Below are 18372 nucleotides of genomic sequence, written 5' to 3' on the forward strand. Positions count from 1 at the left end.
TCCAGGATTTTCTGCAGCGGGGTACACTGGGTTCCACAGGGAATAACATTGGGGTGATCTTGATCCGAGGCACCAGCAGGCTAAAAGCTTTGACTGTTCCCAGAATGCACAGCGCCGCCTCCTCTATAACCCCGCCTCCGTGCACAGGAGCTCAGTTTTCTAGTTGGTGCCATGCAGTGAAGGCAGACAACAGGTGGGCTGCTCCAGCAGCCCGCAAAAGAGCTTTCTTAAGTTAATATTGAAGACTTCAAGGGCTGCATCACCTCCTCCAGCGGCGCTGTATACTCCCGCGCCCTGGTTGCTGGGTACTTACAGCGGAGGTTTAGGTTTTCTTCTGTCAATCACACACCCCGCGGCAGCTCTCCAGGATCGCGTAGCCGCACTTTGGGAGGAGGTAAGAGGGTTCCCCAGGCGGGACCCGCTGCAAACCACGATCCAGCGGCCGGTGGGCCGCGCGCACTGGCGTGGACACTCTGGCAGTACAGGGACCCCACTAGACCACCAGGGTAAGGGCACAGGTCGGTTTTACTAAAAAACGTTTGTTATATGGCCCACAGTACCCGGTGGTTAAGTCCAGCAAGGGGATAAGGCTCTGACCTGTAGCCCCAGCCTCAGGGGCCCATTTAGAGTAAATGTTCCCGCCCCGGAGCTGCATCTCTCTCTCTCCCTCACTCCCTGAAAGCGTTTGGGCGCCATTTACACAAGCTGAGCTGATCCTGGGACTGTTTGGGTAAATCCTCCTCTGTAAAGCCGCCTGCATCATCAGCGCTGTGCATTTTACAAGACACTTAAGTATTCTACATGTCTTCTGACAGTGTTAGTTAAGAAACAGTGCATTTAGTCAGGGTTATTTAGTACAAGTACCCTGTGATATACATCCAGTCTTTACTGTGCATTGATATATCTATTGTTTGTATAGCTGTACTTAGTATTACTTTGTATTGCTAGTACAGTGCAGTTTTATTGCATGTCATAATTTCTGCATTGTACATGTGACTGTGTGTGTGTGTGTGTGTGTGTGTGTGTGTGTGTGTGTGTGTGTGTGTATATAGCTGCTGCGTGACTTCCATTTCGTGTACTGTATCTCACTCTGATTGCTATCCCTATATTCTGTACCCTGAGGGGGCTAGGTGCGTCAGGGTTATTGTTTAATATAGGTGTTTCACAGGATATACTTGAGTATTTTTCTCTGATTTTCAGTCACCATATACCTCTTGAATCTCTGTTTGTGCAAATGCACTGCACAGGGGGTTCTTGTTAAGGTATTACACTGCTGATATTGTACGGTGTTGCCCGTGATTTGAGTTTACAGATATGTCGGCTACAAGGGGCGATGGTGCTGCGGCTGATCCCACAATGCGTGGTGGTGACGCTGCTGACACATTAGAGGAAAACATAGCAGCAGAGGGTTCAGGTTCTGGGGGTTCCCTACCCCCCGAGTAGCAACGGGGGTGCATAACGACCCACCTTGGACTACTTTCTCCACGTTATTAAGTATGCTGGTAACTACAATTACGCCCCCTATGGGACCTCAAATGCCGGTACAATTGCTTATGGTCCCTGTGGTTAATCCGCCATGGGCAAATCCCCTGTCCACTCAGTTACAGCAATTGAACCGCTCACTGACCATACAGAAATCTAACCCTCGCCCGCCTAAGACCAAGGGGTCCTCTAAGCGGGCCATTACTTCCTCACAATCCACGCACGTCCCAGACACCTCAGTCACGTCACTGACCCCACAGACACTGATCCAGATACTTCTGATGGGGAATCTGCCTCACAGGTGGATGTTCCTGACTTATTGGAGGCTATCAGGTTAATTCTTCAAATTACTGATGACCCTGAGACTGAAACTACCTCTAAGAAACCGGACAGATTTAAACGTCAGAAGGTTATTAAACAAGTTTTACCTCATTCTGACCATTTAGTTGACATACGTCGGGAATCCTGGGAGAATCCAAAAAAGAAATTCACACCTCACAAGAAGATGGTGGTTTACTATCCTCTCGCTGCAGAGCTAAGTAAAATTTGGGAAACACCCCCGCCAGTGGATTTGCAAGTGGCGCGGCTGGTAGTGTCCTCAGCTCTGCCTGTCACTACCGTCACTTCTCTAAAAGAACCGACGGATAAACCTGTGGAGGTTTGTTTAAAAGCGATTTACACCCTAGTGGGTGCTGTGCATCGGCCCACTATTGCAGCGACATGGGCTGCAGAGGCTATTGAAGCGTGGGCTCAGGAGGTGCAAGCAAAGCTGCCTTCCAACTGTTCAGATAATGCTAGACAATGCCTTTCGTATATTGTCACAGCCACTCATTACATTAAGGAGGCGGCTTCTGATGCCGGTGTTCTGGCGGCCAAGGCTTCTACTACGTCCATTTTGGCTCGCTGGATTTTATGGTTGCGACCCTGGTCTGTGGATCTGGATTCAAAGAAAACCCTGGAGGTGCTCCCTTTTAAGGGAGACATTCTTTTTGGAGAGGACCTCAACAAGATAGTGGCTGACTTAGCTTCTGCTAAAACAGCATGTCTTGCTAGTACTGCTCCTTCGGTGCCAAAGGTTAAGAGTACTTCCTTTCGCTCCTTTCGTCCTTCAGGTAAAGCAAAAGGTCAGGCGTACCCGAAACAGGCTTGCACTTACAAAACCTCTAAGCCCAAACCTAAACGTACCTGGGCTGCCCGTCAGCCTGCTTCCAAAACTGACAAGCCTGCTGCATGACGAGGCGGGCCTCCCTCTGGGGGGTCCCAGGGTGGGAGGCCGACTTCTAGGGTTTACCCAGGAATGGTTGAAGACCACTTCCGACGCCTGGGTACGGGAAGTCGTCACTCACTGTTACACCATATCCTTCAAGAATCGTCCCCCCTCATCAATTTTACCTGACAGACGTCCCTTCGGATCAGGTGAAGGCAAAAACTCTTAATTCAGTGATACAGTCTTTCCTGAACATAGGAGTGGTGGAACAGGGGCCTCTGGCTCAGAGAGGCAAGGGGTACTATTCACCGCTGTTCCTAGTCCCGAAACCGAATGGATCCTCTCGGCCCATTCTCAACCTCAAGTCCTTGAACAAATTTGTGACAGTCTCCAAGTTTCGTATGGAAACTCTTTGCTCTATTGTTCTGGCGTTGGAGCCCGGGGACTGTATGGTCTTCTTGGACATTCAGGATGCTTACCTGCATATTCCTATTGCAATGTCGCATCAACAGTACCTGAAGTTTGCTGTGGGCAACCTCCATTACCAATTTCGGGCTTTACTTTTTGGTTTGACCACGGCTCCGCAAGTCTTCACCGAGGTTATGGTGGTAATGACGGCTGTACTCCGCCGTCAAGGGGTCAGGATCCTCCCGTATCTGGACGATTTGTTGATCCTGGCGAATTCCCCAGAAAATCTCCTACGCCATCTAGAAATGTCGCTCCAGTTTCTGCAAGCCCATGGGTGGCTCATCAACTGGAAGAAATCTTCCCTGGTCCCTTCTCAGAGCATGGTGCACCTGGGGGCGCTGTTGGACACTCACAACCAGCGGTTGTTCTTGTCTCAGGAGAAGGTCCTGAAACTTCAGGACAGGATTCGATGCTTCCTATCTGGTCTGCAAGTGTCGATACATTCGGCGATGTAAGTGCTAGGTCTCATGGTGTCAGCTTTTGGCATGGTGGAGTATGTTCAATTCCATTCCCGCCCTCTACAGAAATTGATTCTGGCCAAGTGGGATGGCCTGCCTCACCGGATCAGAACTCACATGATCTCCTTGTCTCCAAAAGTTCGTCTGTCACTCAGTTGGTGGCTGCAGGACCAACGATTGAGCAGGGGTTGTTCCTTCTGGGTATCCAACTGGGTCCTTCTGACGACATATGATAGTCTGAATGGTTGGGGCGCGGTGTTGGAGCAACACTGCCTTCAGGGTCGGTGGACCAGGGAGAAGTCTCTCCTCCCGATAAACATTCTGGAACTGCGGGCGGTGTTCAATGCTCTGAACTTGGCCCAACATTTAATACAGAACAGACCTGTTCAAGTACAGTCTGATAACGCCACCACGGTGGAGTACATCAATCATCAAAGCGGCACTCGAAGCCGCATGGCAATGAGGGAAGTATCAAGAATTCTTCAGTGGGCAGAACGTCATCTGCCAGCCATATCGGCAGTGTTCATTCCGGGGTTCCTAAACTGGGAAGCTGACTTCCTCAGTCGTCAGGACGTACACACCGGAGAGTGGAGCCTCCATCCAGAAGTATTTCAACTCCTAGTGGACAAGTGGGGCCTCCCAGATGTGGACCTGATGGCGTCTCGACACAATCACAAGGTTCCGGTCTTCGGAGCAAGGACAAGGGATCCTCAAGCAGCGTTCGTGGACGCTCTGGCAATTCCATGGAATTTTCGGCTGCCATACGTGTTCCCTCTGGTATCACTCCTGCCCAGAGTAATAAGGAAGTTCAAGCAAGAAGGAGGAAACCTACTTCTGATCGCTCCAGCGTGGCCCAGACGGCATTGGTTCTCAGACCTTCAGGGTCTCTCGTTAGAGCGTCCTCTTCTGCTTCCACAACGACCAGACCTCCTCGTTCAGGGCCCTTGTGTTTACCAGGATTTGGCCTGTCTGGCTTTGATGGCGTGGCTCTTGAAGCTTCCGTACTAAGGGCCAAGGGTTTTTCTGAGGTGGTCATTCAGACTATGTTGAAGGCCCGTAAGCCAGCTTCTGCTCGGATTTACCATAGGATCTGGAATTCATACTTTGCTTGGTGCGCATCTTACAATCATGACTCTTACAAGTTTAGTACGGCCAAACTTTTGGCCTTTCTACAGCAGGACCTGGACTTGGGCCTTCGTCTGGCCTCCATCAAGGTTCATATTTCTGCCTTGTCGGTTTGGTTTCAGAGAAAAATTGTCACTCTGCCTGATGTTCATACATTCACTTAGGGTCTTTTACAGATTCAACTTCCTTACATCCCGCCTGTGGCTCCTTGGGATCTGTCGGTGGTTCTATAGGCATTACAGGAGTCTTCGTTTGAGCCTCTTGAATCTGCAGACCTTAAGTGGCTTTTCTTTAAGGTATTGTTTCTACTGGCTATTGCCTTTGCTAGACGGGTGTCTGATTTGGGTACCTTGTCTTATAGGTCCCCCTATCTGATTTTTCACCGTGACCGGGTGGTTCTTAGGGCACATCCCGGGTACCTACCTAAGGTGGTCTCTTTGTACTGTTTGATTTTCACAAATGTGACTGACCTGCTAACAAGCAGACCTTGGCCATATGGATTAGAATGGTGATTGCACATGCTTATGAACAGGTTGGCATTCCAGCTCCTACCATCAAAGCCCATTCTACTCGGTCTGTTGGACCTTCTTGGGTGGCCCACCGTGGTGCGACCCTTGAACAATTGTGCAAGGCGGCTACGTGGTCCTCAGTGAACACGTTCATAAGGTTCTATGCCTTTGATACATCCGCCTCCCAGGATGCTTCCTTTGGATGCCGGGTTCTTGTGCTCGCTACATTGCATCCCCTCCCATGAGAAACTGCTTTAGGACATCCCCGATGTTATTCCCTGTGGAACCCAGTTTACCCCGCTGCAGAAAACGAGATTTATGGCAAGAACGTACCGTTGTTAAATGTTTCTGTGAGGTACACTGGGCTCCATAGCCCGCCCACCCTGACGCACTTAGCTTCTTTGGGTTTGTATGGCATTAGCCGCTGACACCTTCTACTGTCGTGAGAATGTGGTCTATGTGGCTACTAACGGTTGTCGTCTTTTTACCTGCTACTTCATTGGTCTGGTTAACAAAACTGAGCACCCGTGCTCGGAGGCGGGGTTATAGAGGAGGTGGTTCTATGCATTCTGGGAACAGTCAAAGCTTTTAGCTTGTTGGTACCTCGGATCAAAATTCTACTCTACACCCTGATGTTATTCCCTGTGGAGCCCAGTGTACCTAGCAGAAAGAGATTTAACAACGGTAAGTTCTTACCATAAATCTTATTTTGTTATGCTTTTCCCCAGTTTAGGAATAATAAAATATGCGGAACCTGAAATTGGTAGATCTAGGGCAATTGTCAAACAGTTTTTGGCAAGATTGACCCCCAGGGTACCTCTTTACTTTCAGACATTTTAGTAGCATTGTTGCATTTTTTTTTCTTGAGGCAACTTTAGGTTATCTAGTACTAAGGGTAAGTTCTTACCATAAATCTCCTTTTTGCAAGCAGTTGCAAATCTGATTGGTAGCCTTAGAGACTGAATAGGGAGACGTTGCAGCACTTGTTTTGCTATGTGTTTTAGAAGTTTCTGTCCTATTGAAGTGAGGTAGATGTTGCCCAGAGCAGATTTCCTGGTTTAGGGCAAGCTCAAATACTGTGGGGGCATAACAAGTTGTTATGATGAGTACAAATGTATATTCATGCTGTATTATTCATGGTTTTATTTGTAATAATGGTGACTTTTATGCTTGTTTTTAAAAAGCCTTTAATTGTTTTAATTTTTAGGATGTTAATTCAGTTCTACAAAGTCGTTTATCGTTTAACTCTCCTGTTTCACCCAGTAAGTAAAATCATTTGTTGTTTTTTATCTGTTTTTTTATCTGTTTTGTTTTTTTTAGCTATGCCATTGTGTTATCTCCATTTCTTATGTACATTGGGCCTGATTCTGATGTGGTTGGAGCTGCTATCACTGCTTCAGCAGGAGGCAGCATGTTTTGCTGCAGTAGTGATCTGACCTGCGTCCTAGGATGCAGCATCGGATCAGTCACTCACCATTAAGTAGCTTGACTGACAATCTGATGCCGGACTGCATTCTACGTCACAGGACCCATTCGCACACACTCAGAACGCATCTTACACATGTGCAGCGTACCGATAATCTGTACTTTGCGCATCCCGTAGCAGTTGCTTCAGGATCTGAATAAACCCCATTGTGGTGTTTAACACACCAATGTAGCATTGTCAATTTTAAAGTATGAAATGAGAGTTTGTCTAAAAGGTGGTGGTAAAATCAAAAGTCATTTGCAGTTACTTTTTTTGCCATTTTGTTAGATATATTGAAATCGGGGATAGAGCATTTCTGTCTGGGTTGTTTTTTTGTTTTTAAATTTGCTGTACTGCATTATCTAGCGCTAATATTTGAGTAATAGTGCAATATCTAACTTGTTTGTTGGCACCAAATCGATTGGAGAATTTTACATGTTTGACTGTTAGCAAAAGCATTACAACTTTGCCACTGTTTTTTTACATCCTAGACTTATTGTCTCAAAGAGTTAACAGCGAAAGTACGAAAATGTGCAACTCTCCACAAATGGGCCAAAGAACCAACTCAAGGTACAGTGAACAATCACGGGTTCTATATAAGAGATTACAAATGTACTTAATCTTTTTGTTGAGTACATTGATTTAGGAGAACAAGCACGCCTGCACTAGTCACACAGATGCAACTTTATATGATAGATATAACTATATATATAGTTTTGACGGTGTATTTATGTACGTGTATATGTGTGTGTGTGTGTGTGTGTGTGTGTGTGTGTGTGTGTGTGTGTATATATATATATATATATATAAAGGCTTCTTACACATGATCTGGCATTTCAGAAACCGAAACCTTTTGTAACTCTTTCACTCAGACTCCAAAAAACAATGAAATTCCGATCATTAAAGCCGGCGCCTTAATGGACGTGTTCCTTGCACAATACAGATATGGTATGCCATCACAGCCTGTGGATAAGTGCAGATTCGGCACTCACAGAGTGAGATTGCTGTCACTCACACAATGGTGGAGCTGCTAATTCACAGATTTGTGTGCTCACTGGAATACACACATGCAGTCTATGCAATTGAAGGTCTGAGTGGAAGACAAAGCACCTCGGATGAGGTAAGAGTGGTTGATTGGAAGGAGGAGATAGAGCATTGTTGATGGGGGACAGAAATGTGTGGATAGGGGGAAGACAAAGCAGCACTGATGGGGGGACAAAGCAACGCAGACAGGTGGAAAACAGTGGTGCAGATGGGAGGATGTAAGTGATGCAGTTGGGGGAAAGACAGAGTGCAGCAGAAAATGATTGGCACAGATGTGGGAAAGAGAATGGTGCAGATGGGGAAAGACAGTGGTACAGATGGTGGGAAGACAGAGTGGTGTGGATGGGTGTACAGTGCCGTGTGGATGAGGGGGACAGAGCAGCACAGATGGAGAGGGGTGAGAACAGTACAGATGGAAAAAAACAGTGGCACGGTGAGGGGGCAGAACAGCATGGATGAGGGAAGGACAGTCCCAACATTGGAGAGGTTAAGTATTTTTACCTACCCTTGGTGGGTGGGAGCAAGGCCTAATCCTCGGGGGAGGAGTGGCTAGAGCTAACCCATCCCCCGGACCATAACACTAACAGTGACCCCGATACTTACCTTCAGTATGTCGGCGATGTCCGCTACATGAATGGGGTAAGAGTGGTGTGGATAGGGAGGCGATTATGCAGCACGTATGGGAAGGGAGGCAGAGGGGTGCAGATGGGTTGAAAACACTGACACGGATGGGTAGAAAACTGGTACAGATGGGAGATAAGACAGTGTGGCATGTATGGGAGGAGGCAGAGTGAGGTGGAAGAGGGAAACACTGAGCAGCACAGGGAGAAGGAAATGGTGGTACGGACAAGGCACAGATGGGGAAAGACAGATGGTGCAGATAAGTGAATACAGACTAGCACAGATGGGAGAACACAGCAGTAGGGATTGGGGAAGACAGAGCAGCATAGAGGCGTATAGGGGAAGTAAGTGTAGATGCATAGACCGTAGATGGGGTATTATAGTTTTTGCAATTAACCAAGATGTTTGAGGGAGCTAAATGTGTATACTAAATGAGATGGATGTATGGAGTGAGAAGGATGTTGGAGCAAGGTGGGATTGTTGTGGTGACCGAATGGGATGGTTGTGGACACTGAGTGGGATGGGTGCACCACATAACTGCTCAGACCTTCAGTTGCATAGACTGCATGTGTGTATTCCAATGAGCACACAAATCTGTGAATTAGCAGCTCCACCATTGTGTGAGTGACTGCAATCTCACTCTGTGAGAGTGCTGAATCTGCACTTACCCACAGGCTGTGATGGCATACCATATCTGTATTGCGCAAGGAACACGTCCATTAAGGCGTCAGTTTTAATGATTGGAATTTCATTGCTTTTTGGAGTTTAAGTGGAAGAGTTAGAACAGGTTTCTGAAATGCCAGATCGTGTGTAAGAAGCCTTAATGGGATATGTGAAACTGTAAGGTTTTTGTCTATGGCATTTCATAGCTTTTTTTTTTTTTTTTTCAAATTATTTTTTTAATTCAGAAAAGTAATATTTCACTGTAAGAATAAACATTTCTTTTTTTAATATTTAATGAAAATGTTCATATAACATCACTGTTCTGTGAAAAATGCCAAAATATTTTTATTTACCAAACAGAATTACTTTTAACTGCATAATGCAGGGAGCGGATAGGCGGCAGCAGCCTGTGACTGAGGCCGGAGGAGGGGAGAGAACCTGGTGCTGGGAGCGGAAGAAAGAAATCCAGCGGCGGCTGATGCAGGAAGGGGGGGAGACAGCAGCAGCCTGTGACTGAGGAGTGGGGGAAGGAAAAGCCGGAGGTTGATGCAGGAAAGGGGTGGGGGGTGTTAGCAGGCTGTGACCACTTTCCCGACACTATCCGGAGGTGGGGGGAAAACAGCCTGCGTTCATGGTGCTGGGAGCAGCAGATAGAAAGCCGACGGCGGCTGATGCAGGGAGGGGGGAGAGAAAGCCGGCGGCTGATGCAGGAAGAAGTGAGGCAGCAGCAGGCTTTGACCACTATCCGGAGACTATCCGAAGGCGGGGGAAAGACAGCCTGTGTTCCTGGTGCTTTGAGCAGTGGATAGACAGCTGATGGTGGCTGATGCAGGGAGGGGGGAGAGGCTGCTGACAACACAGACGTAGACTATGGAGGGAGGGCTATGCCTTGTTCACATGGTCTAACAGCAGCCTCTGGCACCGCTCGATCTGGACGATGAAAACTCATTAATGTTAGCGGTGCCAGGGCTAATTAATATCACATTGTGCCCACCAGCCCCATAACACCCCCCTGCCTCACTGTACAACTGAGACATACGTAGTTCACCTCCATTGTACAAAATAAAAATTATGTGGGGAAAGTCGGCCATGTTAGTGCACCCAAGGGAAGCTACTCTGAGTTCACCCCCATCTGGCGGCCACTGGACAGGCGCAACAAATTGAAGTGCCCTATCTTTAAATTGGGGCATATTTCTCTTACGTCCTAGGGGATACTGGGAATCCATTTAGTACCATGGGGTATAGACTGGTCCACTAGGAGCCATGGGCACTTTAAGAATTTGATAGTGTGCATTGTCTCCTTCCTCTATGCCCCTCCTACCAGACTCAGTTTAGAAAATGTGCCCGGAGGAGCCGTTCACGTCTCTGAAAGCTCCTTGAAGAGTTTTCTGCATTTATTTTCTGTTTGTTGTTTTCAGGCAGGACTGGATGGCACCAGCCTGCCTGCTTCGTGCGACTTAGGGAGGGGGGGGGACGGCCCAACCTCTCTCAGGGTTAATGGTCCCGTTCCCCGCTGACAGTACACTGGCTCCTGAGAGAACTATTCGCAAGCCTAGTGTTCATTCTAGCACCCTGCACCTTTCAAATCTTGTGCAGTTCCTCTTTCCTGCCTGAGGTGTCGCTCTCTGCTCGGGTGCTTCTCAGCACACACAGGCCTGTATCACAGCACTGAGTAAGAGATCAGAGTGTTCTGAGAAGCATCACAGCAGAGAGCGACACCCCAGGCAGGAAAGAGGAACTGCACGGATTTTGAAAGGTGCAGGGTGCTAGAATGAACACTACAAGCCCCAGCACTGCAAGCGTACATTCCCGCAGCATGCCACCACCCCTAACAGAGCCAGAAGAAAAAAAGAGTGGTGAGTACTAAGCCGGCGTCCTGGTTAGCGGGTCGCCGACCATTATGGCGGCATGAGGGTACGGAGACGCACGGCTTCTGAACGGGGCGGACTGCATCGCCCTCTGTGTAAGGACACAGACGCTGAACAGCAGACACAGTACCCAGACTGGCAACAAAGCCGTCAAAGGAGTTTGTCCATTTTACGCACTCAGACACAAAACAGCTAGTATAAAAAAGAGCGGGAAGACCGCGCGCCATTGAAGGAGTGGGGTTTAACTATGAGGGAATCCACCAGCTCACCAGTGCCATTTTCCCTCCGCAGCTGACACAGACGCTGACTGACAGGGAGGCACAGCTCCTTCGGAGAGACTCCACATTACCTCAGCGGTACCAGGGGGTCATAGCAGGGGGGGAGCGGTAATTAGTGTACTAAGTCCCTAATTTAGGTACTTAGTCTGCGACCCGGCTAAGCTTGGCATTAGCGGTAAGGGTGCCGTGTGCTGGCTCCAGGCTCTCTCTGTGTCTCTCTGGAAGGGCTCTTTGTGGGCTAATTGTGCATTTAACCTTTTCCAGTGTGTGTGTGCTGTCACTGTTACAGTATGTCAGGCAAAGTGTGTGTTTCATGTAAGGCACAGTGTTTCTCTTCTCCAGGGGGTTCACTAGTGTGTACTCAGTGTAGTATCCCTTCCCAGGCTAGTAGGGCAGAACCAGCATGGCTGGACTCCATTAGGGGAATGATTTCCAATATTTCTACTAAATTGTCCCTCAATGAGAGTCCCAATACATAAGACAATCTCTGAGTGAGTTTATGAAAAGAGACTCCGTACCCAAACCCGCGTCTCAGTCCCCTGCCATTTGTCCGCAAAAAACGTACTTTGGCCCATAGCCTGCAGCCTGACTGGTGATGAGGGGTCAGACATGGAGGAGGGGGAGGTGGACTCAGAGGTGTACTCCATACCATACCATACCATACCATACCACATATACTTATAAAAGTATGAAAGTATAATAATCACTTATATATGGGTATATATATACCCATATATGGTATGTATCCTTACATACCCATCTTGTGATTATATATATACTTATGAAAGTATGTATTTCCCATACATTCCATACCATACTCCAGGCAGCCCTAAGAAGAGCTTTTTTTGCAGAAAAAAAGTGAAGACTTCAAGGGCAGCAGCGGTGGTAAATGTCAGAAGACATTCACTGCTGCAGCTCCAGCTCTCCCCAGCGGCGCTGTACACTCCCGAGCGCTGGTTGCTGGGTAACTACAGCAGGAGGCTCCTGTTTTCTTCACAGTCAGGCACACACGACGGGGGCTCTCCGGGATCGCGTGGCTGCGCTTCGGGAGGTGGTAAGTGGGTCCCGCTTGCGGGACCCGGTCTTTATCGCGATCCGGCGCGGTCAGTGGGAGGCAGGCCGCGCGCGCTGGCGGTGGACACTGTGGCAGTACAGGCGATCCCACTAGATCACCAGGGCATGGGTGCAGGTCAGGTTTTCTCTCTAAACCATTTTCATTAGCCCACAGTACCCGGTAGTTTTGCCAGCAGGGGGATAAGGCTTAGACCTGAAGCCCCTCCCCCAGCCCCAGGGCGCCATTTCCCGCAAATGTTCCCGCCCTGGAGCTGCATATCTGTCTCTCCCTCACTCCCTGTCAGTGTCTGGGCGCCATTATCTCTCAGCTTCACTGTTCCTGGGACTGCTTGGGCAAATCCTCCTGTGTAAAGCCGCCTGGTTGTCAGTGCTGTGACTTTACATGACACTTAAGTATTCTACCTGCCTTTTTTAGACAGTGCTAGTTAAGAAAGAGTGCATTTAGTCAGGATTTTATAGTACAATTACCCTGTGATATACATCCAGTTCTTACTGTGCAGTGTTATATCTATTGACTACATAGCTATATATGTAAGCTAGTCCAGTGCAGTATAATTGTTAGTAATGACCTCTGCATTATACAAACTGTGACTATCTGTGTGTGCATTAGCTAGCTGAGTGGTGTCCATTTCGTGTCTTTCACTCAACTTGCTATCCCTATATTCTAAAACCTGAGGGGGCTTGGTGCGTCAGGTTTTATATTGATATAAGATTTTCACAAAGATATACTTTAATACGTATTTTTCTCTATGATTTAGTCACCATATCTCTCCTTTATCTCTGCTAGTGCTGACTACACTGCGCAGGGGTTTGGGTAAGAGGTATTGTGCTGCTGATAATTGTACTATGTTACCTGATACTGCAAGTTATATCATGTCTGCTTCTGAGGGTAACGGTTCTGGGGCTGAACACACTACAGGTGTTGCTGAAGCCACAGACCCCTATGAGGAAAATATAGCAGCTGGGGGCTCCTTGCCCCCCAGTGGGACTGTGGTAATGGGGGTACATAATGACCCACCATGGGCCACTTTTTCCACGCTTTTACATACGCTAGTTAATAAACTAACATCCCTTATTATGGTACCCCCTATGCCGGTACAGCCGTATGTGGTCCCTGCAGCTAACCCGCCGTGGGCGAACGATTTATCTGCTCAATTGAGGAAGTTGAACCAGTCCCTGACTACTAAAAAGTCTGACCATCGCTCACCTAAGCCCAAGGGGTCCTCTAAGCAAGCTCTTGTCTCCTCACAATCCACTGCTGTCACTGACACCTCGTCTGATGAAGACGGCACTTACACTGACCCCACAGGTTCTGACTCGGGTACAGCTGATGGGGAGGGTAGTTCACATGTGGATGTTCCTGATCTTTTGGAGGCTATTAAGTTGATTCTGCAGATTACGGATGATCCCGAGCCATCCGTCCCTCCTAAGAAACCAGATAGGTTCAAGCGTCAGAAGGTGGTTAAACAAGTTTTACCTCACTCTGACCACCTAGTGGATATACGTCAGGAACCCTGGGAAAACCCGGGTACGAAGTTTGTACCTCAAAAGAAGATGCTGGCTCGCTATCCCCTCGCACCAGAGCTGTCTAAGAATTGGGAAACGCCTCCTCCAGTAGACTCACATGTGGCTGGGATGCTGGTTTCCTCAGCTCTACCTGTCACTACCATCACAACTCTAAAAGAGCCTACGTATAAACGTGTGGAGGGTTGTCTGAAAGCGATTTACACCCTCACGGGTGCTGCACAAAGGCCCACTGTTGCAGCAACATGGGCTGCAGAGGCTATTGAAACATGGGCCTTGGAGTTAGAAGCTGAAATCTTTTCTGACCATGCTAGACAATGCTTGTCATATATTGTCACAGCTTCTCGCTATATTAAAGAGGCGGCTTCTGATGCCGGTATCCTAGCAGCCAAGGCCTCTACTGTGTCAGTCCTGGCTCGCCAGATATTGTGGCTGAGATCCTGGTCTGTGGATCTGGACTCTAGAAAATCCCTGGAGGTACTCCCTTTCAAGGGTGATATTCTGTTTGGGGAGGACTTAAATAAGATAGTGGCTGACTTGGCTACTGCCAAAATTGCCTGCCTGCCAAGTACCGCTCCTTCTGTGTCGAAGGCTAAAGGTACTTCCTTTCGCCCCTTTCGTCCTTCAGGTAAAGCAAAAGGTCAGGCGTACAACAAGCAGGCTCGCACTTCCAAACCTGGTAAGCCATAGCCCATAAGAGCCTGGGCGGCCCGTCAGCCAGCTTTCAAGACCGATAAGCCTGCCGCATGACGGGGCAGGCCTCCCCCTGGGGGATCACAGGGTGGGGGGCCGGCTTCTAGGGTATACCCAGGAATGGTTGAAGACCACTTCAGATGCCTGGGTACGGGTAGTCGTCACTTGAGGTTACGCCATAGCCTTCAAAAACCGACCCCCTCATCGATTTTGCCGAACAGACGTCCCGCTGGACCAGACAAAGGCAAACACTCTACATTCGGTGGTATAGACCCTCCTGGATACAGGAGTCGTAGTACAGGTGCCTCTTGCGCAGAGGGGCCGGGGGTACTATTCTCCACTGTTTCTAGTCCCGAAACCGAATGGGTCCTCCAGGCCTATTCTCAACCTCAAGGCATTGAACAGGTTTGTGAAGATTTCCAAGTTCCGTATGGAAACCCTTCGCTCTATAGTTCTGGCCTTGGAACCTGGGTACTACATGGTCTCCCTGGATATACAGGATGCTTACCTGCATATTCCTATAAAAGAGTCGCATCAGCAATACCTCAGGTTTGCGATTGGCAACCTCCATTACCAGTTTTGGGCGTTACCTTTTGGTTTAACAACGGCTCCGCAAGTCTTCACCAAAGTCATGGGGGTGATGATGGTGGTACTCCGCCGTCAAGGGGTCAGGATACTGCCGTATTTGGACGACTTGTTAATCCTGGCAAATGCCCCAGAACTACTCCTACGTCATCTAGATATGACGGTCCGGTCACGGTTGGCTCATCAACTGGAAGAAATCCTTCCTAGTCCCTGCTCAGAGCATGGTGCATCTGGGAGTGCTATTGAACACTCACAACCAGAGGCTGTTCTTGTGTCAGGAGAAAGTCCTGAAGCTTCAGGACAGGATTCGTTGCTTCCTTTCTCGTCCGCAAGTGTTGATACATTCGGCGATGCAGGTGCTGGGCCTCATGGTGTCCGCATTCGACATGGTGGAGTATGCTCAATTCCATTCTCGCCCCCTCCAGAGGCTGATTTTAGCCAAGTGGAATGACCTGCCTCACTGGATCAGGTCTCAAGTGATCTCATTGACTCCGGAGGTCCGTCTGTCGCTGCTCTGATGGCTCCAGGACCAACAATTGTGCAGGGGCCGTCCCTTCTGGATATCCAGCTGGGTCCTGTTGACGACAGATGCCAGTCTAAGAGGTTGGGGCGTGGTGCTGGAGCAACACTCCCTTCAGGGTCGGTGGACCAAGGAGGAGTCCCTCCTCTCAATCAACATTCTGGAATTGTGGGCGGTCTTCAATGCATTGATCCTAGCCCAGCATTTAATTCAGAACCGTCCTGTTCAGGTGCAGTCGGACAACGCCACCACAGTGGCCTACATAAATCATCAAGGCGGCACTCAAAGCCGTCTGGCAATGAAGGAAGTCTCACGGATTCTACATTGGGCTGAACGCCATCTACCGGCCATATCGGCAATCTTCATTCCGGGAGTCCTGAATTGGGAAGCAGACTTTCTCAGTCGTCAGTACGTACATGCCGGCGAGTGGGGCCTCCATCCAGCAGTGTTTCAACTCCTAGTGGAAAGGTGAGGCCTTAAAGACGTAGATCTGATGGCGTCTTGACATAGTCACAAGGTTACGGTCTTCGGAGCAAGGACAAGGGATCCTCAAGCAGCATTCGTGGATGTACTGGCGGTGCCGTGGAGGTTTCGGCTGCCGTACGTGTTCCCTCCGGTGTCACTCCTGCCCAGGGTAATTCGGAAGTTCAAGCAAGAAAAAGAAATTCTGCTTCTCAAAGCTCCAGCGTGGCCCAGACGGCACTGGTTCTCAGACCTGCAAGGCCTATCGTCAGAGCGTCCAATTCTACTTCCACAACGCCCAGACCTCCTCGTTCAGGGCCCCTGTGTCTACCAGGACCTAGCCCGGCTGTCTTTGACGGCGTGGCTCTTGAAGCTTCTGTCTTGAGGGCTAAAGGGTTTTCTGAGGCGGTCATTCAAACTGGGTTGCAGGCCCGGAAACCGGCTTCTGCTCGGATTTACTATAGGGTCTGGCATTCTTACTTTGTTTGGTGCGCATCTAACAATTATGACGCTTCTAAGTTTAGTACGGCCAATTTGTCGGCTTTTCTTCATCAGGGCCTGCATCTTCACTTAGGCCTGCATCTGGCCTCCCGCAAGGTTCAAATATCTGCCTTGTCGGTGTGGTTTCAGATAAAAATTGCGACCTTACCTGATGTGCATACCTTTACTCAGGGCGTGTTGCGTATCCAACCTCCCTATGTCCCGCCTGTGTCTCCTTGGGACTTGTTGGTGGTTTTGGAGGCGTTACAAGAGTCTCCGTTTGAACCTCTTGGTTCAACTGATCTTAAGTGGCTTTCCCTCAAGGTGGTGTTTCTGCTGGCTATTGCTTCAGCTAGAAGAGTGTCGGATTTGGGTGCCTTGTCCTGTATTTCCCCATATCTGATATTTCACCGTGACCGGGCGGTTCTTAGGGCTCGTCCCGGATATTTAAGGTGGTTTCTTCGTTCCACCTTAACCAGGAGATTGTGGTTCCGGCACTTGTTTCTCATGATCTGTCTCCCAAAGAGAGGTCTTTGGATGTGGTATGGGCTCTACGTATCTATGTGAAGAGAACTGCTTCTATTAGGAAATCTGATTCTCTCTTTGTACTGTTTAGATTTCACAAACGTGGCTGGCCTGCTCACAAGCAGACTTTGGCCAGATGGATTAGAATGGTGATTGCACATGTTTATGTGAAGGCTGGTCTGTCAGCTCCTGCTCACTTTACGGCCCATTCTACTCGGTCTGTTGGACTTTCTTGGGCGGCCCGCCGTGGTGCGACCCTTGAACAATTGTGCAAGGCGGCTACGTGGTTCTCAGTGAACACGTTCATAAGGTTCTATGCCTTATATACTGCCGCTTCCCAGGATGCTTCCTTTGGACGCCGGGTTCTTGTGCCCGCTACAGTGCGTCCCCTCCCATAAGGAACTGCTTTAGGACATCCCCAATGTCTATCCTTGTGGACCCCGCAGCAGAAAACGAGATTTATGGTAAGAACTTACCTTTGTTAAATCTCTTTCTGCGAGGTACACTGGGCTCCACAAGGCGCCCACCCTGACACACTTAGCTTCTTTGGGTTGGTATGACATTAGCCACTGACACTTCTCTTGTCGTGAGAGTGTGGTGTATGTGGCTACTAACCGTTGTCGTCTCTATTCCTGCTACTGCATTGGGCTGGTTAACTAAAAACTGAGCTCCTGTGCAGGGAGGCAGGGTTATAGAAGCTTTGAGCCTGTTGGTGCCTCGGATCAAGATCCTACTCTACTCCCCAATGTCTATCCTTGTGGAGCCCAGTGTACCTCACAGAAAGAGATTTAACAACGGTAAGTTCTTACCATAAATCTCGTTATTTCCAACGCTACAGACTGGAGTTCCAGGAGCTCCCACCTCACAGATTCTTAAAATCAGGCTTACCAGTTTCACAAGAGGTAAGTATAACTTTACAGGATGTCATTCAAAAACTGGTATAAACTCTGGTCTGTCACAACTGAGGGCTGGTACTGACCAGGGGAAGCCACAATTGTAGGGGCAGAGGTATATGTGAACCTGGGAAGCAGTACAGCGTTCTTAGACATGCAGGGAACCTTTACCACAGATGCCCGAAGGCGTGACCACGACAACAAAGGAAAGTTCAAAGGTTTTATTGAAACTCAGCTCACAAGCATATGTCGGCAGTTAGCAATATTAAGAACAGCAAATAAGTCACAGTTCCCAGGAGTGCATATAGGCAGTCTCTAGGTGTGGTTTAATTAAGCACAGTCTTGAAGGACTTGGAGATGATATTTCCTTACCAACACCGATGCACTGGGTAGCTGAGGGGAAACAGAAGCTGATGACTGAACTGCCG

At 48.7% G+C, this 18372-nt stretch overlaps 1 protein-coding gene across 4 annotated transcripts in view; it reads left to right on the forward strand.

The window, feature by feature from the left end:
• LOC135037868 (uncharacterized) overlaps nucleotides 1-18372 on the forward strand; it is a 444500-nt gene that overhangs the window by 378490 nt on the left and 47638 nt on the right. For all 4 annotated transcript variants that reach the window (XM_063954589.1, XM_063954587.1, XM_063954588.1 and 1 more), the window contains 2 exons: nucleotides 6457-6511; nucleotides 7206-7284. In XM_063954589.1, coding sequence (XP_063810659.1) covers nucleotides 6457-6511; nucleotides 7206-7284 — 134 coding nt within the window. The remainder of the gene's footprint in view (nucleotides 1-6456; nucleotides 6512-7205; nucleotides 7285-18372) is intronic.

Source organism: Pseudophryne corroboree, chromosome 2 (assembly GCF_028390025.1).
Source record: "Pseudophryne corroboree isolate aPseCor3 chromosome 2, aPseCor3.hap2, whole genome shotgun sequence".
Lineage (NCBI taxonomy): Eukaryota > Metazoa > Chordata > Amphibia > Anura > Myobatrachidae > Pseudophryne > Pseudophryne corroboree.